Here is a 15,498-nt window from a genome sequence, read left to right on the forward strand (position 1 = left end):
GAGAAAGCTAACTATAAGTCTAGAAGGACTAATGAACTGGAATCTCTCCCAGCTTGAGAGGTAGTGTGTAACCTGATCAAAATCATCACTTCCAGAAATGGAGGCTGTTACTGTTAAACCATCAGGGATGTTTTTGGAAAGGCTTTTCCCTGTCAGGGATCATGGCTTTACTTAAGTCACAAATTTTTAAGGAAAGTATCAACTTCAGCAAAATTGGTTTTTTTTCATTATTTTCCTCAGAAAAAAATTTGACCTATTTTTAGCCTGCATCAGCAATTATCTACAACTGCACTTGAAGTCTTAATGTTGACATGAATGACACCTTCAGTCAAATTGGTCATTGTCAATGAATCTTTCAAACATTAGATTCAGATGTATCTGAATAATTTTTCCTAGAAAATGTCATGCTGAAAACTCCAATATAAACATTTTTTCTCACATTTCAGATGGAAAAAACTTCCACCATTTCAAAATTCTTTATGAAGCAGAAAATCTGACCCTCCTCAGCAAGTTTCTAGCCTTCTCTTTCACTGTACATAAATCAGGTGACAACAACAATCTCTGATAACAGAAGAAAGAGTAATTCCATTTTTCTCCTTTTTTTTTCAGACATGGCAAGTAAATTCATACCAACGATAGCTGCAGGTGCTGAGAACTTGCATAATGTCAAAAATTAAGCCATTGTCCCCTATGATTTCAGAGTATCTAAATTAAAACCAGCATTCAACATCAAAGATCAGTCCTTTAATTCACTGTGCCAATAAAAGTCTGCCAACACTGCAGATTGTAAATGAACGTAGACCTACAAAAACCATTTTTTAAAGCAATTTAGGATACCACAAACACTAATTTAACCTGTTCCTCATTGGCCTGCTTAGTGCTTGTACTTTGAGCCTGCAGGGAAGTCAGAAAGTCACCTCTGTGACAAATGCTTTCGTAGTCTCATTCTCCTTTCTGGCTGTTTCCAACATTTTGAAGCAGTATTGTTTGATTGCAGGCTGCTTCCCGAAGCTGCTTCCTTGAACTGCCCACTGAACCCAGTTGGAAACTTTCTACTGATTTTAACTGGAGTGGGATCAGGCCCTAAATAAGTAGTGGAGGAATCCCTAAACGTACAAACTGAACAGCTGTCTCTGGCTTTCCAAAAGAAAAGTTATTCCTGCAGCTGTTTTCCCCTAAGTGCCATATCGCTCCAAATTGTTACAGGAGTGGAGGGAGGGGGAGAAGGTGGAATCTTAATAGTCCATTAAAAAGGCGCATGGGCCATTGCGCAGCAGCTCTTTCAGCTCGGCTCAGGCAGGGTCACTGCTGCCAGGCTCAGACAGCCCTAAGGGCACGGGAAAAGTCGTCTTCTTGTTTTCACATCTCATTCACGAAATGGATAACGAGGGGGAGGGAGGAATCAGATTTTGGGTTAATTAGCACCATGAACAGACAGCTGCATTGTCATTAAAAGTTCAAGAAGTCACGGGGGTCATCACCGAACTGCAAGATGTACACACACGCACACGAGGCACACGTCTAAGCCTGGGCTGGCAGCCTTGCCCGGGCTCTGATGTGCTCCCACCCCAAGGATACTCTTTGAGTCAAGAACACTGAACTGCTGTAGCTCTGAGGAGAAGACCAAAGCATAAAGGTACTCCCTCTGAATAGCAGTTGTTCATCCCCTTGGAACTACTTCATTTCACACTTAATATACCAGCTAAGAATAGTTACAGAGCTTTTTTCCCCTGAGAAAAATCAGAGGTGTGGCTTACCGATGTGTAGTTTCATGTTCACTTCTAACAGCCCGTGGGATAAGCAGAACCCCAGTTAACAAAACCATGCTGTTGGTGCACACAGTTTCCTTCCACAAGCAAGAAAGCTGAGGAAGTGCAAGTGCACATTAGCAAATTCAGAAATGAGCATGTATGAATAATAACGAAAAGAGAAACCCTCTAAAATGTCAAGGACTGCTATTAATAAGATTTGGAACAGTGTTAGCCTCAGAGAGTCACAAATTGGCTTAAAAACAAAAACAACAAATTATCCAACTATGCAAAACAGCCACAGATTACATTCTCCTTGCCTCAGATTGCAGTAACATTTTCTGTTAAGGGATTTTAAGGAAAACACAACAAGTCAATTAAGGATTCCCCTGCCACCTTCCAAACAGGGCAGAGAAGAAATATAATCTTGAATAGTTGAAACATTACTGCTTCTGCAGAAAGCAGACTGGCATTGCCTGGTTCTGTCAGCTTTAGCTTTGCTGCCTACATATTCTAAAACAAATGGATCTGAAACCATCATTATAGTGAAATCTCACCAAAACATAGTTTTGTTTTTCTGGGTAAAAGCATAATAGATCCTGCTTACTCTTCCTATTAAATTGGCAGGCAAACATGTAGCTAACTCGTGAGTGTATAGTTCCACTCAGTGCCTAGCTTTGGGAAGGGAAAATACCCTGGGAATACACAGAAACAAGATTTCTTTTATTTTATTTAACACCCATTCATCCTGGTGTACAATGATTGTCCACATTACTGCATTTCAGTATGTTTATGACAATATGGCATGTTGCAGCAACTCTAGCAGAGGTGTTCACATGAGGAAAAAAAGTAGAATAAAGAGATACAGTCCAAAATTCAGTGGGGAAATACATCCACATTTTGGTTCTAAATGCCCAAGTTAAGATGGGGTACTGCAAGCTCTGGTGTATTTCATCAGAGAAGGGAATCAAGTGGGCTGAGCTACTCCTCTTAGAAAACTCCTCTGAATTCTTCCACTCCCATTCAGGGCCTGGATATTTTTTTTAACCAAAACTGCTTCTCCCATATTTTTCAACAGTGCAACCTAGTGATGCTTCCTCAAAGCATCACCACAGTGTTTCAATAACAACTATGGTCAATCTTTCTAACGTTGGTCCACATATATATTGAGGAGTACTGGAGGAATCCTGCCATGTGCTGACCTTATGACAGTTTGATGAACAAACATTGAACCTGCACAAAAATGTGGATCCCTGGGTGTGCCAACACAACTACCACCATAGAATCCTGTTCTGTCCTCTTTCCTTCTTTCTGTCAAAACAACAGTCAGGATGTGTAGGCAATGTCAAATTCAGAAGGGGAGAGCTTTGAACAGCACAAAGAACAAAGTTTACGTCAGTAGCCCAAGCTGCCATGCTGCATAAAGGACAAACAGGAAAGCAGTTTCTGAAACAGGAGGGAAAGAAAGACCCGGTGCTTTCCTTTATCCAGCTCTTCCAAGAGCCGTTAGTACTAGAGGAAATCAGTGTGAGAGAAGGGCATGCAGAAACAAACATGAGATCTTGCACTGACAGGAAGGAACCTATTGGGCTGAAAACTTTCCGGTACTAGTGAAAGCTTTGTTTCCCATACAGCCAAATACACCAGACAGGTGCGGTCTGATGCTCTCAATCTACACCATTTCTTCAGTCAATTTAAACCTGCCATTGGAATAAAGGCTAGCAAGGACCTGCTTCCCACGCTGTTGGTCTCCCAGTCAAACAGAAAAAAAGGAAAACAGAATACACTGGCAAACTCAAGAGATAGCTACAATTTAGAATGCATGTGGGAGGTAGATTAGGCACTCATCCCGATAAAGAAAAAAAGACTTCAGAGTTGAAATACGTCTCTAAAGAGTTTTAGAAGGAACTTAAAACTCCATGGATTGAATCAATCTCTAATAACAAGGAATTAAGATGACAGCCTGAGAAGGGAGCTTTGGGAAAGTCAGAGTATGCCACATCACATTCTGGGAGATATATTTTATCAGTACCAGGACTCCAGCTGTGCTGGATGATGCAAATGACTCACTATCATAGGTTCTGCTGCAGTGTGTTTGTTCCAAAGTAAAGGTGTTAAAGTAAAATACTGATAAGGGTCACTAGCTATTTGCCACCTGATCTAGTTAAGCTTCTCTCTGAATGCCTTAAAACCTTCCGGTGATAACTTGGGGTCTCCTAAAGTACACCTAGAAGTTCTATCTGATATTATAAAATATTCTATTTCTCTGCTTCTCTGTAAAGCTGCAAACTGTTATACAGTGGGGGAAAACAGAACAGCTTAATTCTAAAATACACTGTCTGTAGAGAAGATGGAAAGGGACTTATTGAAGTCTTTTTTTTATCTTGATCCTCTAAGGAAATAACCAACTAAATCCTTAATCCCCAACCCCTTGGGGAACGAAAAAAAAAAAGGAAAAAAAATAAAAAAGGGACAGGTGCTGCTCTTCATATTTTAAAAAGTAAAGCAAAGGGCTTAAGAACTCATCCTGCCCCCACACCAGCACTATCTTTTTCAATACTGAAGTTCTTGCACAGGAACTGCAGCTCTTGTCTTCCCACGCTTCTCTGGGTTTGTGATTTTTGCCCTGCAGGATGCTAAGGGAGGGCTGGGTATTTTGTGGCTATTGAAGTACTGTACATGATGGCTATCTAAGTGCCCCAGGGATCACTTTGCTCTTTTATTTCCTCTTGGACTGATCCACCTCACCAAAGCATTTAAGATATTCAGTATTGCAAGTGCTATACTTTGCATGTAGTGTGGTCTCTCAACTAATTCCATCTTTTCCCCACCCTACATTCTTCCAAATACCAGAATGCTTTCAGTTCTGTGCCTCATGTAGCACATTATTTATTGGAGGAAATAATTTCCTTAGAAACATTCCCATGCATCATAATCCAGACATGAGCATGATAAATAAGGAGGATGTTTCACTCTTCAAGAAATTTAAAGCAGGGGACTCAGAAACCTCACACTTCACAAGATAAAGCAGAGGACCCAACTCACTTCACAAGAGCTGGTCTAAAAGCTGTTTCATACTGTCACCTCAGATCCATTTTATCTGCAATGTGCATTTCACTGGACCTATGAAAGGCAGGCAGGATATTTATAGCAGTGTCAGAGAGGAGGCAGGAAGTAGAGAACTGGGGTGGGTGCTTGGAAAGTGTATAAAGGGTTTGGAGCACAGGGGTCAGCCTGGAACTCCATCCCCCAAAAGAACACAGAGCTGAAGAAGTGTCTGGGGACTATCTGGTTTTCCACAGATATCCCCTGGCTCACTCCTTCTCTACCTGTTCCTTTTCCAACACCAGCCATTTCCTGTCTTTCAAAGTTAAGCGGAAGTTTTCCATTCTGTGGGTTTCCTGTCTTAGTACAAGCAAGAGCATTTTTTTTCTCTTATATTTTAACTGTTTGGAGACCAACAACAAAACCTGCTCACTGGAGGGAAATCTTCCTATTTACAGCTGATCCATGAAATTTGAGAGGGCTGATTAAACATCAGAGGAGCAAGATCTTTGCTTGTTCGTGTATTCACTGAGCATGAGAGATTGAACTTGTTGTCTGAACAAATGCTCCAGTGCTCCTCTATAGAAAATTAACAGACTAACATAATGCCAGCAGGCCTCCCTGCTGACTTCACTGCAGTAACACCCAATACTGAGGGAAACATGGAGAAAAGGAAACAGATGTTGAAGTCTCCATACTGTAATTACAATGCAGCATGAGGGAGTTAAAATTCAAGTCCTTCATTCTAGGCCAGCAGGAGTTTGGGTCATTTTGTATATAGCCCTCTGAAATAGAAGTACTCCTGTTTCCTATGGGCTGTTGTATGACTTTTTTTTTATTTTAATGAATCAGTAGGGAGCAAGAAGTAATAATGTGTTACCTTCATGCTGTTGCACCTGGTGTAGCCATTGCTACCTGCTCATTCTTGTGCAAATTTTGTGTAATTTATAGCTGCTTTGCTGAAGTACCAGTGATCATGCAGGCCAGCAGAAGGCTGGGCTTGTTCATGTCAAAATTGAGGAATTAAGAAAGGGAAAAATCTATGAGGTCTCTCTTCCCTCCTTGGGCACTTCAACATGCCTTTTTTTACCTTCCAATAAACGGGGTCTAAATTCTTATGAACCAGCAGGATTACAGAGCTCTGACACTTCAGGAACAGACAGGTAGCTAAGGAAGATTGTAGATTTTTTTTATTAGTGTGTATTTTTGCCCAGGATCAATAACAACGTATTGAACAATGATGGCTCTGCCATTTGCACGCTATCCTTTTATCTCCTTACTGTAGGGGGGCAGGTTACTACATCATGCATTCCAAAAGTACCTTTGGACACCATGTCATATACGGCTTCATTTCATTTGCCTCTCCTGCTGCTCAATGTGAATAATTTTCCAGCTAAGCAGTATTTTCCTTTAACTCACCTGGCAAAAATAAAAGACCAAGCCCTGCCCACACACCCATACAACCTGCATTTCTTGAAGGGCTACCTGAAGGGCCTTTGCATTCATCTGAATGGAGGAAGGCAACAGCTTGGCTGGAATCCAGATAAAGGGCATGTGTTCCACCCATGGCCAGTCCACGCAGCCAGGCTTTTTCAAAGCCGAAGTCAGAAATTACCATGCTACAGGCTGTTAGGGATCAACCAATAGAACATCAGATTGTTTTATGGGGTTACAGCCAGGTTTTTTCAAAGCCGAAGCCTTGATTGCCAGTCAGAAATTACCATGCTACAGGGTGTAGGGATCAATCAATAGAACATCAGATTGTTTTATGGGGTTCTCCTACTGAAGTGATCCCTGAAGACCAAGTGCACGCTCACTCTCCTGGATGGGTAAGATCCACCTCAGGCATGCCCCACAGAGTTCCCATACCTCCAGGCAGGGTGGCCTGCCATGTGTCACAGCTAGTGAGTCCTCCTGGCTTGACCAGCCTGTACTAGTTCTTCACTGGGGCTTCCACATTGCACCTCTACCTTCTCCAGGAGTCCTTCTCTCCTCCTTATACTCTGAGATAGTCTCTGGAAGGCCTTTGCCACTCCTGCAGCTCCTAAATCCTTATATTACAGCTTTCCCACTGACCCTATTGCTGTGGCCATTCTCTTCCCCAACCTGTAATAAAGACAAAAGTTTTCAAAGCTGAGCTCACTGACACAGACCTCTAGATCCCCACTGGCACAGCCCAAGACCATATCCCTAAAGTGACAATGGCCTCCCTGCTCCCCAAGCACTGCCCTCTGCTGGTTCTTGGCACATTTCTGTCCAAGGACGGACACCCCAAACAACCTCCTTTCTTCCTAAAGTAAAAATGAGATTCTACACTGCAGGAAAACCATAGCTGATTTTTATGAGGTTTGATATCATTTTTTGTATATGCACCTCTCTGCTATTTAACTAGAGTTTTATTGTCTGTATACTGTTTCTAAGGGCTCAAATTGCCCTTTAGAAAGGTCTTATGTAAACACTAGCAGGAATTTGGACTATTCATAGTCAACATTAATTTTAGCACCAAGCAACTCAAGAGACTTCTGTCTTGTTTCCAGAAGACTCCCACTATCTTTTCTAGCTGGCAGAAATTTGGAGTAAATAAAGTAATCAGGGTTATGTGAAATTACTGGCATTTTTATGTTATTAGACACTGTCAGTTAATGCACTATGTCTTCACTCTGGTCACTCAAGAGAACTACTTCACATTACAGTAAAATGTTAACTTTGTTTTTGACAATAGCTTTTAAGCTCTCTAGTGTTTGTAACATTCCTCTTAGAAACCTCAAACGATCAAGTCAAATCCAGCCCTGACACAAGGTGGTGAAATGCTGGTGAGACACGTGGCAATACACTTGCTTTGTGCAGAGCATGAGGCAGGTTCAGTATTTCCTCTCCATATCCATTACTAGGACAGATTTTAGATCTTGTATAAGAGGGTGCAAATCCATTTAACCCCCCACCCTGCCTTGGTCTCATTTACCTCAGGCCCAGCACCGGCCTAATACTTTCAAATAGAAGAAATTTGAAATTCACACTGGTTAACAATCTTTTCTCAAGATATTCCAAAGCAAACCCAGTTTAGCCCTAGTTTTGAATAAGGCCCTATCCCACTATGGGCAAATAGCATTGGTAGTCATGTCACTGGTGGGCAGAGAAGTGATGAAGCCCCAGCAGCGTGCATCCCCTACAATGAGCTCTGAGCAGTTCTACACAGAGAGTTACCAAATAGGATGACCTTCAGCTCAGCAAGTTGCAAAGAGTGTTCAGTGCCACAAAGCTGTGGAAAAGCTGAAACAGTCTTGGATAGTTTCAAATGTAGTCAGCTGCCCTGATCAGCCTTGTCTCAAAAAGTCTATGTAAGGGATAGTTAGCTTAAAGAGCAGTAAGAGTCCAATAAAGTTCTGCCAGTAAAATTTCAAGTGTCACATGTGAACATTCTTCAGAGGTTTAGATGAGCTACAGTAGGCCTTTAATGAACTCTGCATTTACTTAATTAATTGGTGCTTTAAGGCACAATTTTCCTCTCATCTTCTACACTACTGTGATTTTACCAGTATAATTTTCTTCCAATTTATATTATCATGTGAAAGACAGAATCATACCCTGAAAGTCTCTAGCAATAAGCAGCACATTACAGCAAAGGCCTCTTAATTTTGAAATTAAAAAAAAAAAAAAAAAAATCATAATTATAGGGAAACTCAAACATAGGCACTGCTAACATTATGAGGACTAAAAATAAGTTCCCTAGCTCTGGTTCAGAGCTGGCAAATACAGCATGCCTGGTCTTGCCTGTTGACTAAAATCAAGCTGTGCTCTCAGGTTTACCAGCTCTTCCAAACTCTCAGAGAGCAGCTGGTGGAAGTTTCATTCAATTCCAAGACCTCCTGCCCAGGCCAAATAGGCTCCTTCCTTCAGTGATGCATGTTTGGTTGGGCTACCTAAGAGCACCACATGGTACTGGAGCTGTGAGGAAAGAGAAGTTGACCTTAGACAACATCATTACATCATAAAACTAAGTTTCCATCTTAGTAGGGCAAGGTGACTCAATGAGTGCTCCTACTAAAAATGCTCGGCCCCACCCACCCCAGCTGGGATGGCACTTGAGTACAGAGATCCCTTTCATCAGATGCAACTCACTTGCTATATCCAAGAAGGTCTGAAAGTGCAGGACTAACTGTATTAGTGTGTCAGAAAAAGTGAAGTCCACTGATGGAGTTGAGAATTAATTTGTCACCTTGTGTCATTTCTCCTATGGTCAAACAATCAAATCACCTCATCCTGAAAAAGAGATATGAGTAAGGCAGGTCCTTCCCAAACCCAGATGAAAAGCACTAGTACTGTGCATGGCTGTACATAACTATGTTCCCACCAGCCCACCTCTTTCCAGAGAGATCAGAGGAGCAACTGGCAGGTGAAGAGTTCTAAAGAACATGTGGGAAATCAGTGAAAATAAGGAAAAAAATGTCTGCATAAAGCAGGGGCTCCAAGGCTTAAGGTTGGAACATCTGGCTCTCTGCTGGCTCACAGACCTTGCTGAAGACACTTCCTACAGGAAATCTGGAGTAAGCATATGCAATAATAAAAAGAAATAACATTCAGCACTACATCTTCCAAACAGTAATTTTCACTTTTATTTTTAATAGATTTGGTGAAGTGACTAACTCCAGATCCCACTACTCTTATAAGGACTAAAATTGCAAATAACCACACAAAAAAGAAAACAATAATAATAAATTTTTAAAACCACCAAAGAAATAACTTCTATTTCCACTTCCACTAAATAGGACAATTCAGCTGCGAGTGGCCATCATTCTGTGGGGAGACATGACCAGTCACAAGGAACACCCTCTTTCAACAAAGTTATTACCATGGACATTGGAATTCCATAAAAGATAAACAAATCTCCTCCATTTCTTCCCACATAAAATGAAATTTGCAGTACTTTTTTTTTTTAATTCTTTTTTGAAGCTTTATGGGATGCTTCTCAGATTTCCTGCTTCTAAAATGCCTCCAAGGGAAGTCCAGTCTAAAAATAAAATCACATCATTACTTCCTTGACAAAAGTCTGATTCTGAAGTGGATACACTTTTGTAACCATTGCCACAACATGTAATCAAAAAAATTTGTTTCAAATTCATCTCAAGTGTAAAGACTGGTATAATTAATTTGAGATAGGTTATTGTAACTTTTTAATCAGTCTGGCAGACCTTACCTGTCTGCCTTAGAGGCTGAGACAGGACATTTGATATCACTACAACAAAATAAGGAAAGCATGTTCAAAATCTCATGTATGATCAAGTGTTCTTCCATCTCTTTTAGGTTATTGTGAGAAGGTGGAATGATCAGCTCAGGGAAACCAGTGAAAGGGCAGGTTTTCAGTTAGGTGCTTAGACTTCAGGCCAAACAAATTCACCAGTTTCCTCCTTCTCTGCTGTTTTCTTCTTGCTCTTCTCTCACATTCTCAATTCAAAGATGGGAGCCACTGCAGGTGCTGTGAGCTCAGTGCTACAGGTATAGCAGCATGGAATAAAGAATGGCTTCCACAGCACCAAGGGACCCTTAAGAACTTACCTTCACCTCCCCAGAGCTTGCCACCTCCATCTCACCAAGAGTGAGGTTACTTAGAACAGAGAGGAACACTACCCACTGGCATCCTTGCTGATACAGGTATTTCTTCCCCCAACACAAAGTAATGTTATTTTGAGCTCCTTTGAACTTAGGTAAGAGACATCTAATAGTGCCATAGCTCTTCTCTAAAGTATATGCACAAGATAGAAGAAGTAAGATAGCTGTGGAGTGAATGAAGTACTTTATCACTTGCAGGCTGGTTTGTTAAAATGCAGTCTGCAATTTCACATATTTTCTCCCTTTTTTCTTTTTTTTTTTTTTTGAAAGGATATGTGGGGCAGAGGGGGCCAAATGGGAGGTGTTTTCCAAACCTGTGAATTCAACATTCCACAGCCAAGCTCAAAAATTCCTGCTGTTCGTGCAAAAAAAGGACAAACAAGTCCCTTTCATGTCAGCTATGTCCAGCTGGAAATGTCACAGCTTTGTCACAAAAGAACAAAGCATGCCTGGTGTCTGTTCTCTCAAAAGGTCTCTTAATTCAAACAAAAGAAAAATATTCACATCTGGAAGGGGTCATAGGCAGAGGGCGGGAGTGGAGGAAGCAAAGTTCAGATGGCAAATCATAGCAGTCGCTGTTTGTCCAATTATGGTACTGCCTCTTCTGGCACTTACTGATCCCATTAAAGAAAGAAAGCCAAGAGTTAAAACAGCAATTTTATTATTGATTGACCCCATAGGGCCAGATAAGACACACCTCTTCACTTTTGCTCCATTCATCATGATGGAACAGTCAGGCTGAGTGAAAAGATCCCTTGTGACCAATAGTACCTCCAGCAATAGTACCTCTTTTTTCTCCCCTCCCTCCTTTTTTAAATTAAAAATGTATATATACATTGTTATTTATGAAGTTCAAGATTCCTTTAAAGACCACAACCTTCACTTTCAAATGATGTACATATTGAAATCTTGCCATTTCCCATGGGTGTATTTGACCATATGTTTCTGTAAAGATTAAAACCTTTTAGTGACTGCAGGCTTGGGAGGCTGTATCAGAATTGAGCCACTGCAAAATGAAAAATTAAATGTCTGGTGAGATCAGATTAAAGGAGAAGAGAATAAACTTGATACTAGGACTTCACTGGTTAAACAGGAAACATTAACAGTAGAAATTTGCACTACAGTCCTCCACTAAAAGTTTTCTCCTTCTTCAAAATGCAGTGCTTCTGAAGACGAAAAGCCTCTCCTAGGCTGCCACCTAGCTAGTTAATTTCTTACATTGTTTTAGGAGCTATTTTAAAAGCCTCTTTTGCTCCAGCCCTTACTGCACTGACTCCTCCCTTTAGAGCTGGTATTTTGTCAGAAGTTTCAAGAGCAATAAAAACTTGCTGCCAAGTCCCTTTCTTCCCCACAATGTGTTTTATAACCCAGCGTGTAGTTTAGTCTGTCTAAACACTGCACTAGTACACTGCCATCAGTTTCCATGGAGATGATTAACTCCTCCAAAGCCAGAAAGCTTTAGTGCACTTTTTGTCCTTTCCGCGTATGAGGAACAGTAAATGACAGCATTTACTAAAATCAGCCTACAGAAATATCACATTTTCCAGACAGTCTTGGCAAATGTAAGGATTTACTTTTGCTTCAACCCATCAGAGACCTACAGTCTTAACCAAACTTGCATTCAAGGCATTTAGTGGAATGGGTTGCCCTTTCCACTCAAGCTGTGATGTCTGTAGGCATGACAGCCCTGGACACATCAACTTTTTGAGCTACTTTGTCTCAGAGCAATGCCAAGGCTTGAGATATAACGAAGAGCCCAGAAGAGAGAAAGGAAAGATGAAGGGAAGACTTTGAACTCGGCCAGAACAGAGTAGAAAACTGAAAAACTTTGTGCCCTAAAATTTAGGAGCACCATTATATGAAACTTCATAGCTTACTCCTACTCACTTATCCATCTAGTAAAAATATTCTGTCAGTGTGTATTCATTACAAAAATATATTTAATACCATTTTTTGAACTGAAACTACCTCTCATCTATTATAGCATGTCCTAACCATATCAAGAAAGCATTCCTTTTCCCAAAATGCAGCTAATGAAGGCCACATGCTGCCATCAGCTTTTGCTGTGGAAAAACTGTTTCCCAGTCTCACTTTCACAGAAAGGACAATCTCCCTGGCAGTTGTCACTTAGGTGGCACACTTGTAGATCCAAACTATGAAAATGGCAACAGAAGTTTGAATAATTTAGTTTACTGGAAGAATTTCCCCATATAAAACTATTTTATGAATGTTTTCCAGGCTATCGTCACTGAAACAAACTGTAACCTTCCCACCACTTTTAACATGGAATGGGTTTTTTGGCATTCAGGAGCAGATACACTATATAAACTAAACATGAATAACCAGGCACAACTGCAGTTTCTGCAGAAGGACTGAAGGCAAGAGATAGATGTTTTGCCACTGACCTTGGCTAACTTGGAAAGGCTACTGGCAGCATTCATAGCAATGGGTGTTCTGCTGCAGTGAGAATTACTTTCTATTTGACTTCCACAGCAGTTGCCAGGAGGATTTCTTTGCAGACTCTACTCTGAGTACCATGTGGGTACCAGCGGTGCAAAGTCCCTGGCCCCTTTTATGCTGTGCTCCTAAGACAACCTACGGAGAAGGCAGGAGATGTCTCGGGCTTGTGCTGTCCTCTCACCACTGTTGAAGTGACAGCCTGTATTTACCAGTACATGGACATGTGTCCAGTAGTAGCTCAAAGGACACCACTAATTGTTTGCGTGCACTTTGCCACGGAAGAGCTAACAAACAACCATATTTTGTCACCCACCCTTGGCTACAAGCAAGCCAACAAACTTGGGAACAGAGTCTCTATTACCTCCTCCTCAGAGATTTTTGGTGCTGTCCTTGTCCCCTACCTAAAGTTAGTGTAACGAAGAACCCTAGGGATGCTGAAACCCATAGTGGAAAATATCAGTCAGGATGCAAGGAAAGTGTTTCAGCTTTCCCAAAAGGGTGCAGGTATACATACCTCCCACAGCACAGCATGCGGAAAGCCTGGAGACACTCGGTACCTGCTTTTCTAGCCCTTCCCAACAAGCACAGCACCACAAGCCCGTGAGAGCCGCACCTCCAGCCACCAGCAGCCACAGGCGGATTCGTGGCTTGGGAGAACGCATCCTAATGCTGCCTCCTATTCCTTGTCACCAAGTTGAGGAGGAAGTTTTGGCAGCCTACACCTCCAATTGTGTTTCTGCCCTGCTGTACAAAACGTGCCACTCTAACAATGACTGATTTCTTTAAAGTACTTTGGGAAAGCCTGCTGCCGCCGCGGGACAGGGCTTGGGAGGGCTGGGCGGGGGTCCGCCACCACACGCCTCTCCCCTCACCAGCCCCGCGGCTGCGGCAGCAAGGCGGCCAAGCCCGCTCCTGGCTGCGGGCAGGTCCGCTCTCGGCTCTCCCGCCGCTCCTCGGCCCCGCGGTGACAGCCGCGCCGCTGCCCGCGCCCCTCGGCGCCCGGCAGCTTTCTGCTCCCCCGAGCCCTCCCGGCCCGGGCGGCTGCGGGGCGGCGGCACTTACCGATGTCGGAGTTGCAGAAGGCGTCCTGCGGATGGATGGGGACGCAAGTGCAAGCCTCCACCACCAAGTCCCGCAGGCTCCAGCTGCACAGGAACACGACGAGGAAGCTCAGCCACGCCGTCATGTTGCCCCCGAGGTGCCTCCTCACTTCTGCGGAGCGGGAGGCGGCCGACGCTGCGTTCGCCTGACTTTACTCTCGCTCCCTGACAGCCCGTGCTCCGCGGCTGCCTGCCCTGCCGCAGTCTCTGTCTGCCTGTCTGTCTGTCTGCCTGACTGGCTCGGCGGGACGGCGCGGGCGCGGCGCTGAGGGGAGCTCAGGGGAGCTGAGGCGCGGAGCGCTGCGGGCGGAGCGGGGCCGGCGCGCGGAGTTATACCCGGCTCGCGCCGCTCGCGCTCCGGGGGCGCCGCCGCGCGCGGCCAATGGTAGCGCCGCATTACCTCATCGGCGCGAGCGCGAGGCGGGGCCGCGCCCGCCGCGCCTTATAGGGAATAGAGCGGGCGCGCGGCGGGCGGGGGCGCGGCCCCGGGCCCGGAGCCGGTGCTGGCCCCGGTTCTGACCCCGGTGCTGACCCCGGCCCCGGTGCTGATCCCTGTGCTGACCCCGGTTCTGACCCCGGCCCCGGTTCTGACCCCGGTGCTGGCCCCGGCCCTGGTGCTGACCCCGGCCCTGGTGCTGACCCCGGCCCCGGTTCTGACCCCGGCCCCAGTTCTGACCCCGACCCTGGTTCTGACCCCGGCCCCGGTGCTGGCCCCGGTTCTGACCCCGGTGCTGACCCCGGCCCCGGTGCTGACCCCGGCCCTGGTTCTGACCCCGGCTACGGTTTTGACCCCGGTGCTGATCCCGGCCCCGGTTCTGACTCTGACCCTGACCCCGACCCCGGCCCCGGCCGCGGTTCTGACCCCAACCCCGGTTCTGACCCCGACCCCGGTTCTGACCCCGATCCCGGTTCTGACCCCGGCTACGGTTTTGACCCCGGTGCTGATCCCGGCCCCCGTTCTGACTCTGACCCTGACCCCGACCCTGACCCCGACCCCGGTTCTGACCCCGATCCCGGTTCTGACCCCGACCCGCTCCGACCCGCTCCGATCCGACCTGGACCCGATCCGGCCCGCTGCCGGTACCGTGGGGCGGGGGAAGCCTCGCCCCTTAGCAGCAGTAGCTCTCCCGTACCGGGAGTGTCCGCCCGAGCCTGTCACATCCCCCCCGGGACCCCGCTCCTCAGGACACCTGGAAAGCGCAGCGGGGCTTGCGGCGGGCTTGGAGAGCCGGCGCCGCTCCCCCCCGGTGGGTCCGGGCTGCCTGCGAACGGGCTTTGCACCGCAGGCACGGCACGCTGCTCAGGCTGTCCCAGAGCCTTCAGACAGCCATCGGATAAGGCACAAGGGCGCTGTGCTGCTTCTTGTCCTCTCCCAACAGGCAGCAGAGAGAGGATGGGGGGAAAGGACAAGATCTATCTGAACTGAAACCAGGATCTTGCCCTGAATGTTTTTAGTCCTGCTCGGATGCTCCTTCTCCACAACCCAGCAATTCCCCTTCTCTGGCCTTTCAGTCAGAAAGCCATCATAAACTGCTAAA

The 15,498-nt window shown here is 45.0% G+C and overlaps 2 protein-coding genes across 2 annotated transcripts in view; one reads left to right on the forward strand and one right to left on the reverse strand.

Annotated features, from left to right (window-relative positions):
* Positions 1 to 14,122, reverse strand: part of TIMP3 (TIMP metallopeptidase inhibitor 3) — a 37,356-nt gene extending 23,234 nt beyond the window's left edge. Inside the window, exon 1 of the mRNA XM_039725537.1 lies at positions 13,923 to 14,122. Within this exon, the coding sequence (XP_039581471.1) occupies positions 13,923 to 14,046 (124 nt within the window). The 5' untranslated portion in view covers positions 14,047 to 14,122. The remainder of the gene's footprint in view (positions 1 to 13,922) is intronic.
* The window catches only part of SYN3 (synapsin III), a 196,978-nt gene that overhangs the window by 90,557 nt on the left and 90,923 nt on the right, over positions 1 to 15,498 (forward strand). The window lies entirely within an intron of this gene.

Source organism: Passer montanus, unplaced genomic scaffold, assembly GCF_014805655.1.
Source record: "Passer montanus isolate IOZ18808 unplaced genomic scaffold, ASM1480565v1 scaffold55, whole genome shotgun sequence".
Classification (NCBI taxonomy): domain Eukaryota; kingdom Metazoa; phylum Chordata; class Aves; order Passeriformes; family Passeridae; genus Passer; species Passer montanus.